This window comes from Gymnodraco acuticeps, unplaced genomic scaffold, assembly GCF_902827175.1.
Source record: "Gymnodraco acuticeps unplaced genomic scaffold, fGymAcu1.1, whole genome shotgun sequence".
In the NCBI taxonomy this organism is placed as follows: Eukaryota; Metazoa; Chordata; class Actinopteri; order Perciformes; family Bathydraconidae; genus Gymnodraco; species Gymnodraco acuticeps.
In genome coordinates this window covers 723,198-746,736 of record NW_022990346.1, presented here as the reverse complement: position 1 = coordinate 746,736, position 23,539 = coordinate 723,198, and the positions used below count along the sequence as shown (strand labels likewise).

Below are 23,539 nucleotides of genomic sequence, written 5' to 3'. Positions count from 1 at the left end.
GAAGCGGAGAGGAGAGTGAACTGGCGTGTTAGCCGCAGACAGGGAGAGACAAATAATTACACATGGCGCTCTCCAAGAAGAGGAAAGTGGACAGTGAGAACAGAGCTTTTAACCCTGAGTGGACGGACTCATTCATGTTCATCCTGCCCACTGGGAGCACAACACCGGTGTGTCTCATTTGTTCAGATACCGTGGCGCTCATTAAAAGTGCCAAAACTCCACTATGAGACAAAACACAAAGTGTTTGACCAAACATTCCCTCTGAAGTCAGAACTGAGGTCACAAAAAAGCAGTCTCAGAGCCCAATATGATCAGTCGACCAGGATCAAAATTAGAACTAAATATCGTTCCAGCGCAGGCTAACCGAGGCTAACCAATGAGCACCTGCATATGTGTATGAGAATGGCCCTGACACAATTTCAGCCCAGATTTAAACTCCTGGCAGGACAAGCTCAAGTTCAATTCTCGCACTGAATTAAAAAAAAGCGAGTGAGGGACTGCAATATAAGAGGGAAAGAAAGATAAACTTTAAAACTGTTCAATTGTTATGATGTGTAAAGACTAATATTGTTCTATAATCGGCTGAAACTGTTAAGTCATGATGTGAAACGGTTAACAAAGAAAAAGGGAAACTCAAGCTGCTGCTACACTTTATTTTATTTATCTAAAATTAAGCACTTTTGAGATGCACACATTTTCAAAAGCTATTTTATTTATTTATGAAATGCAGCCAGATAGGAACATTACACATATCCACAGTATTTTACTGTATATCAGTATAGTTCAATGTTAATGGACAATAAATATTGTTGTTTTTGAATTGTACTTTCTTTATTTGATAGTAGTAGTCAGTAGTTGATTACATGCAGACGTTGATAAAGCTACAGCTACTTCAATATATATCACACTAATTCATGAAGCAACTTAGACATTTTGATGTTCCGGACCTTTGCATGGGGAGATTTTCTCTAACTGGACCTCGTTGAATTTTAGTTGAATACCCCTGCAGTAGAGGATCAAAATACAATTATGAAACGACAACATTAGCATAGTAGGGCCCATTTAATAATACCATGACACCAAGTCATATGGTCTGTGGATAATGGACTACTAGTCCTAATACATTGTTTTACTAATCAGATGATAACTTCACTGATGCTACAGTTATCAAGAAGATTTAATCAGAGAGGAGATCATACTTAGTCAGTTTTCAAGAAAGAAGGAACTATTTTTTTTTGGAACTATTTTTGATAACTTCAAGAAGCTTTAATTGTTTCACCAGATATGTTAAAAAATAGAACATTTCTCCACACATGCATTTCTAGAACAGATGTGTCAGAAGTGAGTTCCTGCACCACAAGCTCATTCGCTGCTTTTATTATTGGTCAGTAAATTAACCATATTAATAGAAAAGTGAGAACATGTATTTCTCCCAAGTGGAAAGTTGGAAATTAGAGCGATTAACAAAGTAAAGCTAGATTACTTTCCTTCATCCCTGCTAAAGAAAAACTACTGACTTAAAAAGTACTAAAAAAACAAATGCACACATTTTTGAATAAATGAATAAGGAGAGAAATAACTTTCAATAAATAATGAAACATTTATAATATTACTAATGTCCATGAAGTGTCCATGTGAGGATGCATTCACAGTGTTCATGCTTGCAGGCTTACTGCTGACTCCCTGCTGTCCAGATGGTGTTCCAGCTGTTGCGCTGTGTGGGAAAATGACACATTACATAAGCATCTCAAACAAACATGAAGAGCCGAGTCGCTTAGCTCAGCAGTGGTTTGGACGTCACAATGACCATTACACACCATTAACGTCAGTTAATAGAAAAGGCTGATGTGTTCGCTGAAAAACCTGCAGTACCTTTTGTATCAATTCAACAGATGGTAGAGTGGTTGTTATGTTCCTCTATTATGGAGTCATATAGGGATAGAAAACAACATAGATGTAAAAGAATAAGACACTAAATGTGAAAAATATTAAAGGGTATTGATAAAAGAATAAATATAAAAGTGAAAATATACCAAACAAAACAATTTTTATTGTAAAAAAACCCCATAAATAATTAATAAATATATATCAAAAATCAAAACTGGTCTGCACGACTTTTGATATTATTGGTGTAGAATAAAAGCACACTTTCTCATTGGTTCAAACCTCAACACACACACACACACACACACACACACACACACACACACACACACACACACACACACACACACGGTGTCTGCTTATTTTTGTAGGAAACTCAACTTTTGAATGACAGTGAGCATATTAGCAAGACAAATATACTTATCAAATCATCACAATTGATCATCACCAATGTAATGAACAGTAGTCTTAGCATCTTTTTTTAGGCAAGATTTTGCAGGACATTGTGAAATAAAAGGAGAACTGAAATGATGCTATTATTGAGTATTTTAATGTCATTATGGCGTTGTGTTTAACCCTCTGGAGTCCAAGTGCACATTTATTTACGTATTTAATCATAGATTTTCGCTTGTAAGGAGTAGAAATATGATTCAGATATCTACGGAATCGCTAGAATCGTAGCTTTTCAAGAGTATCTCCTGTGAGACTGTACCCAGGGCACAGCAGCCAATATTGCCGCTCAAAGCAGCTTGATTCGGCGTTACACTGTGTGTGATTGGTGGATTTGTGTGTCAGTCAAGGACATGGCTGCCGGCCGGCCGAGATCTTCGGTCTGAAATGACCAATGGACACTCTAGAAATCTAAGGACCTACCCACCAATAAAAAAACATATAACAGGTGTCTCCCATCAGTAAACTTTCAGTCTTTTAGTCTGTGAAGAAGATAGAGAAAATGTCTCGAAGGAACTTTACCGTTGCGGACGCGTTGGATTTTATTTTCGCGAGCGGCAGTGAAGAAGATGGCTCATTAGAACCTGAAGGCTTCGACTCTTCTGAAGAAGAAGAATACAGGGACAGCAGGGATCCATTTGAGGATGGGTACGTGTAAATATAACTTGTAGTGCATTTGCCATTTTGTGAGGAGTACCGCGAAAATGAACAATGGATTTATCAACCTTTTTATTTTCCCCTCATGAACTTTTTCTCGGGACAAAATAGACTCTTGATTAGTAAACGTTTACTCTGTGTAAATGTTATTTATGTGTAAACGTTATTTTGGCATGTATAAGTAGGGTTACATGTGTAGATGAATAAAAATAATCCTTTATTCGTCCCACAACGGAGACATTTATAGACATGTATTTTATTTGATCATACTGTTCTGTACAGATGAGACTTTATCATAGACTTATTTACATGTGTGTCTGTGATAAACTTTATGTGTAAACGTTATTTTGGTGTGTATAAGTAAGGTTACATGTGTAGATGCATGAGATAATCCTTTATTTGTCCCACAACGGAGACATTTAATTTATTTATATGTGTGCCTGCCATTTGTGGGGAGTGCTATGTAGTAATGGGGAGTACAATACGTGTGTGTGGGGAACTTCGTAATAATTATTGTCCCACAATTTGTATTTGTTTTACAGAGAGGTTTCACAGCTGCCTGGGCCTGGCGGCCCACAGATGACATTCATCTAGGAGCCTCCAGCTGTGCCTGCCACCATGTTGAGATCTACCATGGATCAAGGGCCTTCACCACTGCCATCCCCACCAAGGACTAGCGGACCAGCATCACGACAGCTGCCTCCATCTCTGCCTGCGACGAGGTCAAGATATACCTCAGCTCCACCACAGCCACAGCATCAACCCGGACAGCAAAGAGGTCTCGTAGAGCACACGTACCTCCCACACAGCCACCAGCTGCCCATGCACCATCACCCCCACCTGCACAGCAGCCAGCTCCACTGTCTTGGAAGACAGGCGAAGACCCTGACACTGCTCCCCCTGTCTCCAGGTTTCAACCTGCTCGCACACCCGGGCCACAGCTCAGCTCAACAGTATCAAACAAACCCCTTGACCTGTTCAAGCTGTTCTTCAGTGCACTAACAGTACAGACACTCTGTACCAACACAAACAAGTGGGCTGCACAGGAGATGGGAAAGGGTAAAACCTACAAATGGACTGACTTGACTGTAGAGGATTTCTATAAATACATGGGGCTGCTGAAACTGGACAATGTATTGGACTACTGGAGGAAGGATCATTTTGTCAGTGTATAATGAATAGTTGGTTGAAGGAAAAAAAGTTCTGATGTTCAATATTGTAAATAATGAGATTTTGCAGTTATATTTATATACATTGTTGGTATTATAATAAATTGTTGGTTGAAAAAAAAAGTTCTAATGCTCAATTCTTTTTTTTTACACATCACATCAACCTTGTTATGTATTATGAAGTCATTATTCAGTCCTGATATATCTCAGTCCCTGCTGTGGTGAAAGTAGAGTGATTGACAGCTGTTTTACTCAGAATTCGAATTTATACAATTTCATTTTAGACATGAATAACACATTTATATACAGTGTAATTCAAATATTTCACTACTTTTGTAATCCTAAGACTTTGGTAACCAAATCTAAAACACCAAAACAATTCGATCACATGAGTAAATTTGTGTTTTCACAAGAGTTTTGAAGATTTTCCGAAAATCGGATGTCAAATTTTAAGCTTTTGAGCTACTTATCTCATCAAACAGTGCTCTAAGGTGAGTAATTTGCATATATAGCAATACTAGAGATTGCCCTGAACATTTTGATATGTAACACATGGGTGCCATTTTAGAAGAAATAAATTTAAAAGGTGATTTAAGAAAACATCTAAAAATCGAGAAAATACCCTTATACTCCAGAGGGTTAATGGCAGTATCTGGCCGTTTTTGGCAAATGGCTGACCTAGATTTCCACTGGCTTCTTGAAAGCTTGTTATTATGATTACAGCTTACATAAATGTGCTGACGGGTAATAGTGGCTTCTGGGAAAAGTCCAAAATGAGACTCCTGAAAGATTCCACTTTGCTACGATCAGCAGAACAGAGGGAAATGTTAATGTTAGGTTGCTTGATTAAAACAGTGTGGTACCAGTTTCCATCGTCTTAAAGCTGGAAACAGAATTCAGCTGTGGCATAAAAAGAGTGTCAGCTTCAGTGTTGGTCTAGCCTGAGTTATTGAATGAGGGAGCACTTATCTGAAGACATGATGGACTTAATATTGTTGGATTGGTGTTCCAGCTTTAATTTCCTAATTAGATTCACGGCTTTGCTTTGAAGTGCGCCTCTTCTATAAATGCAGATAATGTTTGTCTCAGTGCATCACAAAGAAACTTGAAAATGTTCAGTTCTGCCTCTGCCTCTTTACTCCATCATTGTTTATATAGTGAGTAAATCTGCTTCAAAGACTTTACACCAAACAGTGATTAACCTTTTTGTAGATGAAACCACTTTTCTGGTTTGAAAACACTTTATTTGGATAGTCCCCTTTGCAGACTACTATATATCTATATCTATATTTATATGTTATTATGTCTAAATATTTACACACAACTGTTTAACTCTGTATGTACAGGTTTAACAGATTATCTATACAGAGTATTTGACAATTCCTTAACAAACCTACTATTATAATTTAATGAACCTTGAACTACTCTCCATTGGTCAGTAAGTCAACTGATGAGTACAATGTCTAACAAATGAATCCAGTCAAACTGCATTATATAATCTCCATTTAAACTTCCTCGTGAGAACAGATGTGTTTATAATAGGGCTGTCAAGATAACGCGTTAATAACGCGTTAACGCAAAAAAAAATTAACGCCACTAATTATTTTAACGCGATTGTGTATTTTTTGTCCTCGGTCGCCCCGTAGTTTCAGAGCGCATCGAGTTTAAAATACCATCTACAAGCTGATGCTGACAGCCCCGCTCCTGCCGCCCGCTTGTGGCAGACCACACTTCCACGCTCACCGGCAGGCACCGACTGGCTTTTGGGAGGACCGGGAGGGTGTGTGTATGTGTGGCCCGAGGGAGCGAGAGAGAGACCTTACGTGCATTGTTGTTGTTAGCATCTGGTGCTAGCTAGCTGCGCTAACGGATATGGAGCTGTTTAAATGAAAACAGAGGAGCGACATTTCGCCACAACTGCGCCGAGCACTTGACTTTATGCAGGAAGCCAGACAGTGGGACATTGTACGAAAAGTCAGCACACTCAGCACGGATAGTGCGCAACATGATTGCAGCGTCCAGGCAGCTCCCGTTCGAGCATATGCCTTGAGTTGCACAAAGCTCCAACGATCCATCCATCACACACACACACACACACACACACACACACACACACACACACACACACACACACACACACACACACACACACACACACACACACACACACACACACACACACACACACACACACACACACACACAGGTTGTTGTGTTTAATATTCATGAGAATATTTGTCATTGTTCAAATGATAATAAACATTAGCATAAAGCATATTTGTCCACTCATATGTTGATAACAGTATTAAAAACTTGAAAAATATTCCTCTAAGGTACATTTAGAACAGATCAAAAATGTGCGATTAATTTGCGATTAATCGCGATTAACTATGGACAATCATGCGATTAATCGCGATTAAATATTTTAATCGACTGACAGCCCTAGTTTATAATAATGTAGTACTGGTAGGTACAGTAACGGCAGCTTCTAAAGTTACAGTTGGGGATTATCACAGGAAATTGACCAACATTTTTGTGCTGAAATCTGTCTGCAGCATCTGACCTGAGAGGATGTTCCCCACAATTAGCCGATGTGTATTAACCCAATCATTTTCCCTCTTCCTCTCTCTCTCTGCAGCAGAGTCCTACTCTGTGGCGGGCGGCAGTATCACCCCATCAGGGGGCCCGGTGCCCCTGCAGGTCTCAGGCAGCTCCAGCCCCTGCTCACACTCCCCGTCTGCAGCATCTCGGCACCCTGTCAGCGCCCTGAAGAAATGGCTCACCAATCCCGTCCGCAAGCTGAGCTCTGATGCCAGAGCAGGAGCGGGGAAAGTTGAGAAGCAGATGTTCAGGTCAGACAGCCGGCCGCCGCAGTCACTGCTTTCCCACAGTGAAGCTCAGCAGAGGCCTCTGGAACCGCACGACAGCTACACCATCCTCCCGTCTGCAGACACACTGGTGAGGCTTAATAACAGATGGCTGCATTCATTTCTCCTGAGGAAATACGTTCTTGTTGGTAATGGTTGTGGTGTTTGTGTTGTACAGGTGTGGAAAGATGGCCTGTTGAGTCCAGCAGCTCCTTCTCCTGCAGAGCCGCCCTGTCCGAGCTGTCTGTCTGACCTCCTGCAAGGCAGAGACACACAGACTCCAGTAATGTCTCTATTATTATAATATTCTACTCCTGTTCTATTTAAAGGTCTGTCTCAGCAAACTGCAGTTGTATGGAAAGCTGTGAAGTTGTCTGAGATTAATAGATATCTCGATTGAAGATCAATAAATCGTCCATGATGTTTGAACAGTCCGCCAGCCTTTAGCAAGCTGGAGGCAGGCATTCAATGATAAAGATATATGATAATACAAGATCTAAAGAACTGGGAAACTGGATCATAGAAACAGAGAAAGCTGCTGGGTCTGTCCACAAGAAGATATAAAAGTAGTTAGCAGTACAAAAAAGATGGGAGGGTTTTTAGAGAAACAAATGTACAATGATGAATGGAAACTATACAAGTCACAAGTGCTCTCAACAGTTTATTCACTCCCTTCCCAGTTGTTGTGATCATTTCATTGGAGCCTCTCTCATTATCGAACCCTCAGGTAATGCAAGTCATAAATAATGGAAACACATACGCTTCAATTAACGAAACTATGAATTGTAAACTTACATGTCGCTATACGGCCTGTTCAGTTTTATCAGGCTTTTTATTTGCCCACATCATTTGGCTTCCAACACTTGCGGCAACATTTTCTGCATATTTTGTAGATGCGCACACACACACAACAGCACATATGAGTAATTTCTGGTAACTATACACCAGTGAATACTCTTTGAAAGACCATTTGGACTGGAATCAATCCTCTGGGCTTTTCCAGACGATATCTGGAAGTAATCACTAGCAAAGCAGCGTGTGGCGGGCTGAATCAACGTAAGCGTTGGGGGTGAGGAGTGTACATGTCACAACACCAAAGCAAATAAGAGCAATAAGAATCCATTTAGCTAGGGGAGCTCTAATCTCGCCAGCTGTATGTCAACATCAATTCTGACTGTGGCGGTTGCACAGGTGAAGCAATGGGTTTACCTCCACTTCCTGCTTAGCATGTTCTCGGTCTCCTTCCTTTCTTTGCTGTCGACTGTTCCAGTTCCTGTTGCATTGTTTGACATTGTTCTGCTTGATTAATGACTGTCCTCCCTTTCGGCCTCTCTCAGTCCAATAGCATTTTGAGTCCATAGACACCTTCAGCATTATATTTACCTTGGATTCTCAACCCTTAAATGCTGTGCAAGGTATGCGTTATCATCTCTAAATGTTTTTAATTAAAACCAAATGTTGGGAATATATGTCTGTTAGCTTAGCTCAGAAAAAGGAAACTATCCTGGCTTTCTTTTATATACATTGCTACGTTTTTTAAATGATAATATGTAGCAGTTGATACTGTAGATGCCACACAGATTTAGCATTGGCTAGCTATAGCTATATTGCATGGGGATTCATAGGTAATAATTAGTTACCAGTTAACGGTTTTGTGTAAATTAAATGCTCAATGTATCATTGCTAATATTATGTTATTTTCGTATTACTGTAATGTGTATTTTCATACATATTAAAAAAGAAAATGGGGCCACGGACCCCTATTGAAGACCATTGATCTAGTAGTGCATCATGGCAGAGCATAACATGTGGTGAGGCTACAGTTTGCCAAAAGTCAAATTCACATAAAAAATGATTCTGCTATTAGGTGAGGAGGTAAACTTTTGATGTAATAACTCTCCATACTGTGGTCGGTTTTCCCAAACGTTATTATCTGACTGGACACATTTCACAAATGTTGCTTATTATCAACCTTCATCTCTCAGTCCTAATACTGTTTTCCAAATGTCCCTGCCCAACAGTCCCCTTAGGAGAGACATTCAAAAATGATTATAGCTCTCAGGTTACTTAGGATTTAGGGGGTGGCATGACTTTCCAAAAGGAAGCATAGCATTGTGCTACTAATGTGTTTCCCATTAGGACCCTCTCATCTTTATATATTTTTCCAGATGTGTGCCGCCTGGGTTAGCCTCTGTAGACGAAGCTTAATGATTTATGTTTGTTTGGTTGTTGCCAAGTGGTCAGACATACCGCTAGTACTTTAAGGTCCTTTAAACAATTGCAGGATACTCCATTGAAAGCTAAAGTCCTGTATCTAAAATCCTGCTTAGTACAGAAGTTTTTCAGCTAAATGTAAAGGACAAATTCAAAACCTTTTTATGTAAATGTAGAATCAGTGTTGATGGTAAATGTAGTTCATGGAAGAAATACGTTACCCGGTGCTTGATATATTTACTGTCAAAGCTGAGTTCCCAAGGATAAGGCTTTACAGGCAGTGGCTAACTGTACCAGGATGCATTGTGGCTTACTGACTCTCAGCCAAAACATAGTGTAGTAACAATATAAAAACAAGGAGGCTCAATAGTTCGAACCAGCATGAACTAAAAGGCCAATTTAAGGATCCCCTGATTCAATCTTTAGCATTTAACTGTATTTCATAAGTTTATGATATCATGTGTACTGTCAAAAAGCTCAATTTAAAAAGGAATTATCAAATAATTGTAGAGTAATAAATGAAAACACTCAAGTTAAGTACCTCAAAGTTTTACTTAAGCAGAATACTTGGGAATGTTCTTCCCTCTGGGGTTTAGGGATGGGAACGATGAATCGAATATTCAAAGTTTTTCAGGTATTCGAATATGAGAATATGAGTTATGAATATCTTTATTGTATTTTTTTTGGGAGGGGTGCCTAAGTTGATTACATATGATCAAATGGAATAATTCAATGTATACGACAGTGCCATAGCTAAGTGTGTTAGGTCTAAAGGTGTGTTTTGCTCCGCTCACGGTCCCTCACAGCGGGCAGAGCTGCAGATGCTGATCTCTCTCTCTCACGTCCGGTTATACTTCACTCGCGTTTATGTCCAAATCCATCAGATATAGCTAATTATAGCTAATGATATGGCTGCTGCCCCTCCGTACACACAGATCACGCTGACTCAAACCTCACCTCACCAGCTGAGAGGGTCTTCTCTACAGCTGGCCTGATTGTGAATCGCCTCCGCACCCGCCTCTCCCCTGAGCATGTAGACATGCTCATATTCTTAAACAAGAATGAGTATTATTGAATAGCTGCATTCTGTGCATAGGCCCTGTTATAGGTTGTTGTTCTCTGTTGTAATAGGGTTACGTTAACCTAACCGGTTATGTTGTTCGTGTATGAACCCTCTTTAATTTAAAAACCAAGTTATGTTTTAAGCATGAAAGCTGTAGGCCTATAGCTGTCAACTGTTCAAAATGTGATCACCAGTTCAATACATTTGACAAAGTCGACTTGGTTCCTATACTTATTTGAACATGTATTTATTTATTTTTCCAAATTAAAGGTAGGGTAGGTAAGTTTGAGAAACCGGAAAGAGATACACTTTTTGTTATATTCCATGGAATGCTCTTAACATCCCGATAGCAATGAATATCTTAAGTGCTTTGACAAAAAATCCATAAAGAAATTTCATCTGTGGAAGCCGTAGTACTGTAAAAAGCACGACCAATCATTTTAGCAGGCCCGGCTAAATAACTGGATGGCCTACCTGCCTGTCAGCCTTCCATCTGTGCACAAACTTATCTCGTGCCCTCATTGGTCATGTGCACGTTCGTGTGTGTTGGAGGAGGGGCTCTGTAAGGAAGTGGCAGATTTTTTTCCGGTTGTGTATTTTCAAGTTCTAGCGCACTCGAGCTGGTTTCTCCAAAATGACCTACCCCACCTTTAATATACACTGAACAAAAATATAAATGCATATTACAACCTTTATAAAGGAAGGATTGATAACATGTTATTATAAGGGGCTTGTAATAATTATTAATTAATAGATAACGAGACCCTTATCAATTCTTACGAGTTATGTTGTTATACACTGAACAAAAATATAAACGCAACACTTTTGTTTTTGCTCCCATTTTTCATGAGATGAACTCAAAGATCTAAAACATTTTCTATATACACAAAATAACCATTTCTCTCATATTGTTCACAAATCTGAAAAAATCTGTGATAGTGAGCACTTCTCCTTTGCCGAGATAATCCATCCCACCTCACAGGTGTGGCATATCAAGATCCTGATTAGACAGCATAATTATTGCACAGGTGTGCCTTACGGCCCATCCACACACAGGCATGAACAAAATCTTGAAAAATCTTGATGCTGGGCGTGTCTGAAGCTTGGCGATTTTTTGCGACCAACAACCAATCACACGAATCTCCCGCCTCCGACATACAAAGCAATAGCAATGTTAAAACGAAGTAAACTGGATATAAACTCCCCAAACAGGCGAAAACCTACCAGTTTCACCCACTGTCTCTGCCACCTCCCTCCATGCCTGGTTCCTCCGGTTTGTATCCCGGTAAATAGTTCTGGTCGTAAAGAACCGGGTGATTTGCTACCGTAATTTCTCGTTTGGAATATGAGGTAATTAACTGCAGTCTGGCTCTCCCAGCTTGCACGCGGTTTGATTGGCTAGCGCTTGTACTGGCGGGATTTGCATAAACGGGATTTGATTGGCTGATGCCAGCTTCGAAAGCATCGGGAGCATCAAAAGTTGAACATTGCTCAACTTTTGATGCTCACGATGCTTGCAAAGCCATGCTCCGCTCCCCACAATGCAGTTCGGCGAAGATTCTAAATCTTCTACGTCACCCCATTCAAGTGAATGGGCGAAGCTTTGAAAGATTTTTTTCATGCCTGTGTGTGTACCGTTAGGCTGGCCACAATAAAAGGCCACTCTAAAATGTTCAGTTTTATCACACAGCACAATGCCACAGATGTCGCAAGTTTTGAGGGAGCGTGCAATTGGCATGCTGACAGCAGGAATGTCCACCAGAGCTGTTGCCCATGAATTGAATGTTCATTTCTCTACCATAAGCCGCCTCCAAAGGCGTTTCAGAGAATTTGGCAGTACATCCAACCGGCCTCACAACCGCAGACCACGTGTAACCACACCAGCCCAGGACCTCCACATCCAGCATGTTCACCTCCAAGATCGTCTGAGACCAGCCACTCGGACAGCTGCTGCAACAATCGGTTTGCATAACCAAAGAATTTCTGCACAAACTGTCAGAAACCGTCTCAGGGAAGCTCATCTGCATGCTCGTCATCCTCATCGGGGTCTCGACCTGAATCTGGTTCGTCGTCGTAACCGACTTGAGTGGGCAAATGCTCACATTCGATGGCGTCTGGCACGTTGGAGAGGTGTTTTCTTCACGGATGAATCCCGGTTTTCACTGTTCAGGGCAGACAGCGTGTGTGGCGTTGTGTGGGTGAGCGGTTTTCTGATGTCAATGTTGTGAATCGAGTGGCCCATGGTGGTGGTGGGGTTATGGTATGGGCAGGTGTATGTTATGGACGATGAACACAGGTGCATTTTATTGATGGCATTGTGAATGCACAGAGATACCGTGACGAGATCCTGAGGCCCATTGTTGTGCCATTCATCCATGACCATCACCTCATGTTGCAGCATGATAATGCACGGCCCCATGTTGCAAGGATCTGTACACAATTCCTGGAGGCTGAAAACATCCCAGTTCTTGCATGGCCAGCATACTCACCGGACATGTCACCCATTGAGCATGTTTGGGATGCTCTGGATCGGCGTATACGACAGCGTGTTCCAGTTCCTGTCAATATCCAGCAACTTCGCACAGCCATTGAAGAGGAGTGGACCAACATTCCACAGGCCACAATCAACAACCTGATCAACTCTATGCGAAGGAGATGTGTTGCACTGCGTGAGGCAAATGGTGGTCACACCAGATACTGACTGGTTTTCGGACCCCCCCAGACCCCCCCAATAAAGCAAAACTGCACGTTTCAGAGTGGCCTTTTATGGTGGCCAGCCTAAGGCACACCTGTGCAATAATCATGCTGTCTAATCAGCATCTTGATATGCCACACCTGTGAGGTGGGATGGATTATCTCGGCAAAGGAGAAGTGCTCACTATCACAGATGTTTTCAGATTTGTGAACAATATTTGAGAGAAATGGTTATTTTGTGTATATAGAAAATGTTTTAGATCTTTGAGTTCATCTCATGAAAAATGGGAGCAAAAACAAAAGTGTTGCGTTTATATTTTTGTTCAGTGTATAATATATATTTCTTCTTTTTTTTTTTTCGACATTTTTATTTTTTTTATAGGATATGTACATTTCGGTTTATCGGTTAACCGTTTTTTTGGGGGGCGAATATTCAAATATACATTTGCTTTCAAATTCCTATACGGGGGTTACTGTGATGCTTACAAATCTGTGCTGTCATGTTTGTGTGTTTTAGAGTCAAAGATCCAGCATGAACTCTCTCCACGGGGAAGACGGCGGCACTGTGACAGACGACTCGTCCAGCCAGTGGTCGGCTGCAGTGGACAGCGAGGAGGAGAGAAACATTGCCTTAGAGAAGAGCATGTAGGTGACCTCTACTTTAAGGGAGTAGCTCCACCATTTTACACTTATGTGTTTCCTTACGAAAAGCATCATATGTATAACTGTATGCTGAAGGTGTGTTTACATTTCTTGAACAAAGCACTAAACTAATTTCAGGGTAGACTGACAACATCATATAGTAGTAGTAGGCATATTTGAATTTAGTAGGAAAAGCCAGGCCAGTTGTTTGACCCGTAACCAGTCTTAATGCTAAGCTTAACTAACTGTCTCATTGCTATAGTTTATATTTTTAATTCAGACCTGACAATGGTATCAACCTTATCAGAAAGAAAGCATACTGTATAAGCGTATTTATCAAAATGTTGGACAAATACAATTTTTCTTAACCAAAATGTACTTTTTTCTTATTGTGGTGTATTTGCTGTTTCATAATCTATCCCTCAGATATGTGCTGACAGAGCTGATAGAGACAGAAAGGCTGTATGTGGAAGATCTTGGGCTCATCGTGCAGGTGTGTCTCTCCACCAGCTGTCAAATAATCTGTGTCCAACATTTTTACAAAATTCATTCAATTTAAAAGTGTCCGTGTGTGTGTTTGTGTACAGGGCTACATGGGCAGCATGTCTAAACAGGGAGTCCCTGAGGACCTGAAAGGGAAGGAACGGATTGTGTTTGGAAACATCCATCAGATCTACGAGTGGCATAAAGAGTGAGTCAGAGACATCTCTTCTGCCCTCCCTTGTTAGTTTGTTTGAATGTGTACAATCACTTAGAGTTAACACATTTCTCCTGAGCTCCTCATGTTTCATGGTGGTTGTGTGAGTGTGTGTGGATGATGATTCCACCCTCTCTGCTTTGTGTCACACAGTTATTTCCTGGGAGAGCTGGAGAAATGTGTGTGTGATCCCGACAGCCTGGCCAAGCTCTTCATCAAACATGTGAGTTTACAGATCAGTGTGTTAGTGTGTGTGGATGAAACATTTCATTTCTCGGTGTGTTTTCAATTTGGCTGAAGGCCATCGCTTAGATCAGAGATCTGGCTGTGTGTGAAGCCTTGGCCCCCGACCATCCAGATGTGTGTTCATCCCGCCGATCAGTCTGTGTGCAGGTGCAGCTGCAGAATAAACAGTCTCATCAGCTCTCAAAGCCCTCAGTGTTAAAGATGCTCCTCAGAGACGGCTCCTTTTGTGAAAATGAGCTGGAATTACAGATCTCAGAGCTCTATACAAATATTCACAACCACCTCATTGTTTTCCATATTGTAACCTACTATTTCATATCACAGTGGAAACAGATCTCCGCAAATGGAATTTCCAACGGAATTACAAACATCAACACAGAATCTCTGCTGAATTCAAAGACACTGAACACATGGGTTCAATGCAGAAACCATGAACAACCTCTAGGGTAGTACATAACAGTACCAGGCAACAGTATTGTTACAAAAGAAAAATCTCCTTCTGGAGAATAATGGGGGAAATATTTTGATTTGGCTCAGCTTCTCTTTCCGCTTCAAGCAGCGTAGTGTGGCACGCAGAATTAAGCCACAGCAAATCAAACCTTTCTTCCTCAGTCACTGGAACTATTTAATGAGGCAAAGGTCCTGCACTGGTTTAACAAAACTCCAAGAAAACTCTTAAGCCGATTTGGAGTACAACAAAACTGAGAGGAGTCCAAGCAGCGCACAGGATTATTCTTTCTATATCTGTTTCTCACCTGTGTTGGACCAAGTATTTTGATCCTTAACTTAAAAGTAGTAATGCCACACTTTTAAAATACGTCACTAGAAGTAAAGTCCTACATTCAAAACCTTAAACTAGGTAAGTACAATCTGCAAACAAACTCAAATATTTTCTCAAAGTATCACCTGTGCAGTAAACTTTACAAAATGAATATAGGGTGTGTTTGGATTAATTGGATGTGTTTTTTTGTGTCGCCGTTTGAGAGAACGTATTTCTCTTATTTTTGATGTGGGCAGATAACAGCCCTTTTTCAGCTTTGTGATGATGCATTTTCCAGCCGGTCAGAGAGGGTTTTTAAAAATGTTATCTAGCCTAAGAAGTTGGAAAATGTCCTTAACCCATAAAGGTACACTTCCTCCTTCAGGTTTTTTAACACCCAGAACCAACACAGTATGTTTTCAGTGGACAAGAAGGGGAAGCAAATCGGTAATCTGTAAAGTATCTAAAGCTGCCAGATAAATGCACATAGATCAAAATGAAGGACATATCCCTCTGAGATGTAGTGAAGTAGATGTATAAAAGTACCTCAAATGTGTACTCTCTCGCTGCACCATATGAGCTCTTTCTCTCTTAATTGTTTACCTTTCAGGAACGGCGTCTTCACATGTATGTGGTTTACTGTCAGAACAAACCCAAATCAGAGCACGTTGTCTCCGAGTACATTGAGAACTTCTTTGAGGTGAGTTTACTTGTATATACCACAGTCAGTTTTACTGGAACTCTTTGGGAACTTTTTACTTTAAACCTTATCTATCTTTGTGGTCACCTGACAGGATCTCCGGCAGCAGTTGGGTCACAGGCTGCAGCTCAACGATCTGCTCATCAAACCCGTTCAGAGGATCATGAAATATCAGCTACTGCTGAAGGTTTGATGTTTAACATGACCTGCTGCATGCATGGCACACCAACAACAAGATATACAAAGGTCTTCCCAGGAACTCTGAGGAACCTGACCTGGTGGCAGTCAATACACTTTGTCCTATTTTGTAGCCACTACAATAACGGAGCTTTACAACGCCAAGTAGCCTTTCCTGCTTTGGGTTTTATTATAAGGGCACTTTTTACTTTCTTGAAAATAACAAAAACTCTAAATAAACTCTCTCACCCAGGACTTCCTGAAGTACTACAGCAAAGCAGGACGGGATGTTGAGGAGCTGGAGGTAAGAGATCATTACAGAACGTGAATACAGTTACCTCATGCACATCTAGCTTAAACCTAATATGCAATAGGAGACCTGCAATAAATCCTACCTTCATGCCAATTTGGTTCAGTTTGTTGAACTGAACACCTGTCTTTCAACAACAACTATACATTACAACCTTTATAAAGGAAGGATTGATAACATGTTATTATAAGGGGCTTGTAATAATTATTAATTAATAGATAACGAGACCCTTATCAATTCTTACAAGTTATGTTGTTATACACTGAACACAAATATAAACGCAACACTTTTGTTTTTGCTCCCATTTTTCATGAGATGAACTCAAAGATCTAAAACATGTTCTATATACACAAAATAACCATTTCTCTCAAATATTGTTCACAAATCTGAAAAAAATCTGTCATAGTGAGCACTTCTCCTTTGCAGAGATAATCCATCCCACCTCACAGGTGTGGCATATCAAGATGCTGATTAGACAGCATGATTATTGCACAGGTGTGCCTTAGGCTGGCCACAATAAAATGCCACTCTGAAACGTGCATTTTTGCTTTATTGGGGGGGTCTGGGGGGGTCTGAAAACCAGTCAGTATCTGGTGTGAGGGTTAGGGTTAGGGTAATGTTGTGAATCGAGTGGCCCATGGTGGTGGTGGGGTTAGGGTATGGGCAGGCGTATGTTATGGACGACGAACACAGGCCACTCGATTCACAACATTACCCTAACCCTAACCCTCACACCAGATACTGACTGGTTTTCGGACCCCCCCCAGACCCCCCCCAATAAAGCAAAACTGCACGTTTCAGAGTGGCCTTTTATTGTGGCCAGCCTAAGGCACACCTGTGCAATAATCATGCTGTCTAATCAGCATCTTGATATGCCACACCTGTGAGGTGGGATGGATTATCTCGGCAAAGGAGAAGTGCTCACTATCACAGATTTTTCAGATTTGTGAACAATATTTGAGATAAATGGTTATTTTGTGTATATAGAAAATGTTTTAGATCTTTGAGTTCATCTCATGAAAAATGGGAGCAAAAACAAAAGTGTTGCGTTTATATTTTTGTTCAGTGTATATGATGGTGTTAATAATAGCATCATAAACACATGTCATTAGTTTAACTAAGTGAAGCATGATGTAATTGTAAAACCTTCAAGCTTTTGTTTCTTTATAACTATGAATACAAACTTTAATTTGCATGTTTTAGCAGTTAATGAACTTTTTAATCTACTGGATCTTAAGTGAGAAATAATGCAGTGTTAGAGTTAATAAAGCCTTTATTAGGCTAATGAATGCATTTTAAGTATAAATCAATTTGAATAAAAGAGACAAAAAGGTTTAGCAAAGGTTTAAAAATCTGATAATATATAGTAGTTAAACATTGATTGTAATGCTATTATGAACAATTATTAGAAATTCATGAGGCTTTCATTAACACTCATAAACTGATCAAAAGTTTAAGTGCATATACATTTCTTCTAATCTAACAGTAAAAGTTTTGAAGCAATTAGAAACACTGATATAGTCCACTATAGAGTTTATTGCAAGGCTGACAAAATAAACCACATTAGCTTTAGCTAGATGTGCTTAATAAACTGGCTGCATGTGTAAGATAATATACTCAGTCTGCAAATCACAAAATAGTATTCTCACTTACTAATTCCCCTCCATTTCTTCCATCAGAGTGCCGTGGAGGTGATGTGCGTCGTGCCAAAGCGCTGTAATGATATGATGAACGTTGGCAGGCTCCAAGGTTTTGAGGTGAGACCAGATTAGTTATTTCCTGTCCATCATCACAGATGAAACACATGCAGGCTGATCCAAGGTCTGTTAGTGACCAACTCACTGTTCCAGGGGAAGATCACGGCTCAGGGGAAGCTGCTCCAGCAGGACACGTTCTCTGTCAGCGAGCCAGAGAGCCCCTTCCCGTCCAAAGGGAAGGAGAGGAGGGTCTTCCTGTTTGAGCAGCTGGTCATCTTCAGTGAGCCCATCGATAAGAAAAAGGGCTTGTCTTTGCCTGGGTACACTTTTAAAAACAGCATCAAGGTGCGTGTGTTTTAAAACATCCTCAATTCATCCATAGTTTAGTATCCATGTGTAAAGAGTCTCCTGTGTGCTTCAGGTCAGCTGTTTGGGCATAGAGGATTGCTCTGATAATGATCCGTGCTCCCTGGTGCTGACCTCCCGCGGGACTGACGGCAGTGTGACGCGCTTCATCATGCAGGCATCATCTCTGGAAATAAAGCAAGCTTGGCTCGATGACGTGGTTCAGATCTTAGAGACTCAGAGGAACTTCCTTAATGGTACCAGAGCTCAGTGATCCTTCAATAAAACTAGAGATTAAAGAGTTTTCCTTAAAGGTGTCCTATCATGCAAAATGCACTTTTTGACGTCTTTTACACATGAATATGTGTCCCCGGTGTGTACGGGAACTCACAAAGTGTCAGAAAACAAAACCCTCTCTCTTTTCCTCCGTACCCAAATCTCTAAAAACGGGGCTACAACGTAATATCAGAAATGTGGGCTGGCTTTACACCCACGGATCAGAAACGTCGCTATTAGAAACAATGCCCGACGTGTTTTGGAAGTAATATGGTCTTTGTTTACATTAGCGAGCATGCTAACACTCAGAGCTAACCTGTACTGGAGAGAGTATGTGTAAAAAAGCAGGAAATATAAAAAGGAACTCACCTTGTGGTAAACCTGCAAGAGAAGAAGCATTTGAGCTCCATACTGTTTCAGAAATAATCCTTGATGTGGTTTTGAACACGATATGGCGTTTGATCACGGCAGCATTTAGCTGAGTATCTGGGTAGAATTCTCCTGCATGAGCTCCCACCCCCCCTTCTTTTTTTTTTTTTTAAAGCTTTAGACCCAGAATCAGCCCTTCTCTAACAAGGCTGAATTAGAGGGGTATGAGGCAGGGCTAGAATGCGTGATCTGTTTGGTATTTTGAGCATAACACTTAACACACATATTTGTACATATCTGAGACCTATAATATATGCCTAAAAACAGTATAATAGGAGACCTTTAATGTGACATCTCTTCCTGCAGCCCTTCAGTCTCCAATCGAGTACCAGCGCAGGGAGAGCAAGTCGAACAGCCTCGGCAGGAACATGAGGTCTCCGACTGCTTCAGCCCCCGGCCTGCGACCTCACTCCTCTGCGTCCATGGACCGCCGGCGGCTGCCCTGCCTGCTGACCCACAACACCTCCCTGCCCTCTCTGCACCGCCCCCACCACAGCCCGGCCTCCAAGGTGGTGAGTGTGCTGCTACGCTTCCCTGGAGCATTTATGTACATTAAAGGGGACATATCATACTCATCTTCAGGTTCATACATACAAAAGATGTTTACATGCTTAAATTGTTAAAAACACATTATTTCCTCACGCAGTCTGTCTGATAATACCTGTATTAATGCTCAGTTTTAATTACACTGTTGTGGACTTTCACAGGATACCGCATGAAAAACTTTTCAGATAACGTATGAACCATTGTATGAGGATACATTGAAAAAGACATTAAATCTCACTTTTCACACCCTAGAGCAGGGGTGTCAAACTCAATTTCATCACGGATCACATTCGCATTATGGTTGAACTCAAAGGGCTGGTTGTAACTTTAAGACTATATGAATATATAATATATATCAAATAATGTATTATATTACATTATTGCCTCATTGGATTATTATCGAATAGGTTAATAACTTCATAACTAACTACGTCTGAAGCAGAAGTCTAGGGCAAATAATTGCAAGTCTCTTCAGTGCGCATGTCACAAAATGAGATGCATTGTGTCCAATGTAGTTTATGGACAACGTGCTTCTGTAAAGTGGCATGTAACTGTATAATAAACTCATTATATTCTTTGCAAGCTCGTAAGACATAAAATGAAGTCGCGGGCCAAATTCCTGCCGGCAAGAGCTTGCAGGGGCCTTGAGTTTGACACCCCTGCCCTAGAGCCTTTAATACATTTCTCCTCCTCTGCCATCCACTTTCTTTCTGATTTCTGATTCTCTCTTAAGTTTTCTAGTCCCTGTGCTTCAACCCATCGATCAGCTCTCCCTCCTCTTCGCTCCCACCAGCAGCTCAGTTTGTGCACAGAGGTGAGCCTCGACCATGGGACGTTCAATGGCCTGACACCCTGCAGCCAGCACAGCATGCAGGTACACTTTATAATCCACAGAACACAAAGGTTTGGACCAGATAGAGCTGATTTGTCTATGTCAGCGGCATAAGGCAGTTTGTCATGATCAGGGGAATTCATCCACAGAAAACACACTGGACGCTGCACTAGGTCAGAAACCAGAGGAGACTGTGAAGTCCACCGTAGACGGACCACTTTTGGACAAAATGTCCTCTCCATTAAAGGCAGCTCATTGTGGAATAGCCTCCCAACTGAGTTACAGGATTGTCCCACTCTCAATAGCTTCAAAGGTCACCTCAAAGAATGGTTGAGAAACAAACATCCGTGCAATCACCGCTAAATGCACTTTAACACAGGGGTATCTCCTCTTGCACTTTTTGTAGCACTTGTATCTGCTCTTGCACTTTACATGTCGTTGCTGCTATATTGTATTACCATGTCATAAATACTTGTGTATGCTGCTCTTGCTCTTTTGCACCTTTTGCATATCATGTATTTTGTTTGTAAAATGTAAACTTCTTAAATGTTTTATGTGAGGGACTGCGGATGGAAATGAGCTCAAAGCTAAATCTGGCACTGTTACTCTTGACACATTTTTTATGTTGTAAGTGTTCATCACTGTGCATTGTCCCTGCCAAATAAACGATTAAATAAATAAAATAAATCACTAATGATGAGGGGAAATTACTCTCCGGTTGCCTTTGTCAAATATCCTGTTGTTGTTTCTGCAAGGTTTTACAAACCAGGTCCATCTAATCTTAAGCCAATGTCATTCAGTCATACACTTTATGGAAAACTGACTGACCTGCTGTTTTATCTTATTCAGTCAGACTTCCAGCAGGAGGAGGAAATGGTTTGATCACATATTGCTTATCTGGCTCTTGTCCTCTTTGTGTTCAGGCTGTTTCCATCCTGCTCTAAGAGCAAGTTTAAAGACAGGTTTCTCATTAAGCCTATTCTACAACCACCCATATGGATGTGACAACTCCAAAATTGTATTTCTGTGCAAATTATATTCAAGCAAAACCTTGGAAGTTCGTCTAGTGAACCACTAGTATTATATTAGCATTTGAGAAGCACAAAAATAGTCATTTGTATAACTTATACATCTTTTATAAGCTGCAATAATCAATATTTTTCTACAAACCAATTCAATTGCTAGATGTAATGTGATAGGGTCACTTATAAGCCAGGTTTCCATCCTAATGTGTCACACATTTTAACAAAGAATATGCACAATAAAATGCAACTGCTGTTTAATTGGTTGTTTGTTTTCTCTCAGGGTGTGACTGCCAGGGTCCAGGCAGCTACATTAAATGAGGGTGCTCAACCAAACAACCTGGGTCAGCTGACAGAGAGCGAGCAGTGATGACCTGCGGTGACACATAGACTCACTTCACCTTTCTGGAGCAGGAGCCCCTCGGCTGAGGCAGCATCGTTGGATTCACGCTTGTCTCACTGTTTCTCTTCCTCATATTTGATCCCCAATTACTCTCCGATTTTTCTTCTCCACCATGGTTTTGGCTATCCTGGATTTCTTCTTCTATAACACGTTGGTGTGATCGTGTATTTACTCTGCATGGACACACATGCACAGGCGATGATAACAGATGAGATGTTAAAATATGGTTTTGAAGCATTACAGAGACTGTATTTCATATTGTATATGTAGACATTTCTAACTTTTTCCATTGAAAATTAATGGGTGGATTTCATTGTAATATTTTCACAAGGGACCAATTCCACAAAATTCCCCCTGAGAGTTTAAAACCCTTCACTCTGTCATACTCTGCATCCTGAAGTGACTGAGAGACTGGTTTCACTCGGGGGTCTGAATCAGGTCTGTATCCCTGTGGTTCCCTGCAGATTAGCAAATAGCTGTTTTTTCCCCGTTGGTGGGCTATTTTAACCCTGCCATTGTTAAACTGTTATCTGAACGAAACACATTTGCAAACTTACACAAAGCACCCGTCCTAATCGAGCAGAAAGAGGAAAAGGGGAACAAAGATAAAACAGAGGTGCTCACCTGTCACTGTCATCATGAATGTAAATAATCTCATGTGGGATCGTATCAATAAAGATCCTCTGTACTGTCCCAACACACAGGGGATGAAAGAGAAATGCTGTTGTCACCATCATTTTTATAAAAACGTTAAGATATTTCAGAGTAACACTTTGTCACACAGTCATGGATGACTGAGACAATGAGACCACTGGCCCCTGGGCTCAGACATGTTAGAGGACCCCCAACCCTCTGTCAGCACATGGGAGCAAGACCCCCAGACTGTGGTACGTATTTTGAAGTAACTTCTCTTATATATTCGGTTGTTTTGCATCTTTTATGTTTTTTTTGTAATTACATTTCGCTGTGTGGTCATTGTGCATCTCTTGGTTCTCTTGGTAGCCGTCTAAAAATGTGTTGTAGTCGTGCAACATTTTGTGTCTTGTGTTGTTTTGCATTTCTTTGTAATCATTCTGCATCGTTTTATGGTCTCTTTTTTCTCTGTCTGGTTATGTTATGTTTTTTTTATTATTATTGACTTTTCAATAAGAGATTGCCTCAAATAGAGGCTCTGGTTCAGGATGCATGAAAATGCATTTTGGGGGAAATGAATTCTACTGCGATGTGACTGTTGTGGAATATTCTGCAGGAAGCCATGATTTGTATTTAAAAAGAGTAATCACATAGAGATTAGAGCCTGCTGATCTATTTTTTGAATTTCCAATTCTTTTTTTTACAAAGGACTCTTTATTCCAACATACAAGGTATAATCAAAGATTTGCACATTATCAGATTAAGAACAGCAAACTGTTGCTAAAGCGTCCTCTAGTGGAGAGATTGAAGATGCTCATGCTTTTTT

At 40.7% G+C, this 23,539-nt stretch overlaps 1 protein-coding gene across 8 annotated transcripts in view; it reads left to right on the top strand.

The window, feature by feature from the left end:
* Nucleotides 1–22,799, top strand: part of arhgef25b (Rho guanine nucleotide exchange factor (GEF) 25b) — a 34,485-nt gene extending 11,686 nt beyond the window's left edge. For 4 of the 8 annotated variants that reach the window (XM_034223722.1, XM_034223720.1, XM_034223723.1 and 1 more), the window contains 15 exons: nt 6,799–7,118; nt 7,206–7,310; nt 13,516–13,643; nt 14,067–14,133; nt 14,228–14,331; nt 14,491–14,560; nt 15,954–16,043; nt 16,138–16,230; nt 16,474–16,524; nt 18,210–18,287; nt 18,381–18,572; nt 18,649–18,829; nt 19,584–19,789; nt 20,557–20,697; nt 21,961–22,799. In XM_034223722.1, the coding sequence (XP_034079613.1) occupies nt 6,799–7,118; nt 7,206–7,310; nt 13,516–13,643; nt 14,067–14,133; nt 14,228–14,331; nt 14,491–14,560; nt 15,954–16,043; nt 16,138–16,230; nt 16,474–16,524; nt 18,210–18,287; nt 18,381–18,572; nt 18,649–18,829; nt 19,584–19,789; nt 20,557–20,697; nt 21,961–22,047 (1,913 nt within the window). In that variant the 3' untranslated portion in view covers nt 22,048–22,799. The remainder of the gene's footprint in view (nt 1–6,798; nt 7,119–7,205; nt 7,311–13,515; nt 13,644–14,066; nt 14,134–14,227; nt 14,332–14,490; nt 14,561–15,953; nt 16,044–16,137; nt 16,231–16,473; nt 16,525–18,209; nt 18,288–18,380; nt 18,573–18,648; nt 18,830–19,583; nt 19,790–20,556; nt 20,698–21,960) is intronic. The other 4 variants (XM_034223721.1, XM_034223724.1, XM_034223728.1 and 1 more) reach the window with 2 other exon arrangements.
* The last annotated feature ends 740 nt before the right edge of the window (nt 22,800–23,539 follow it).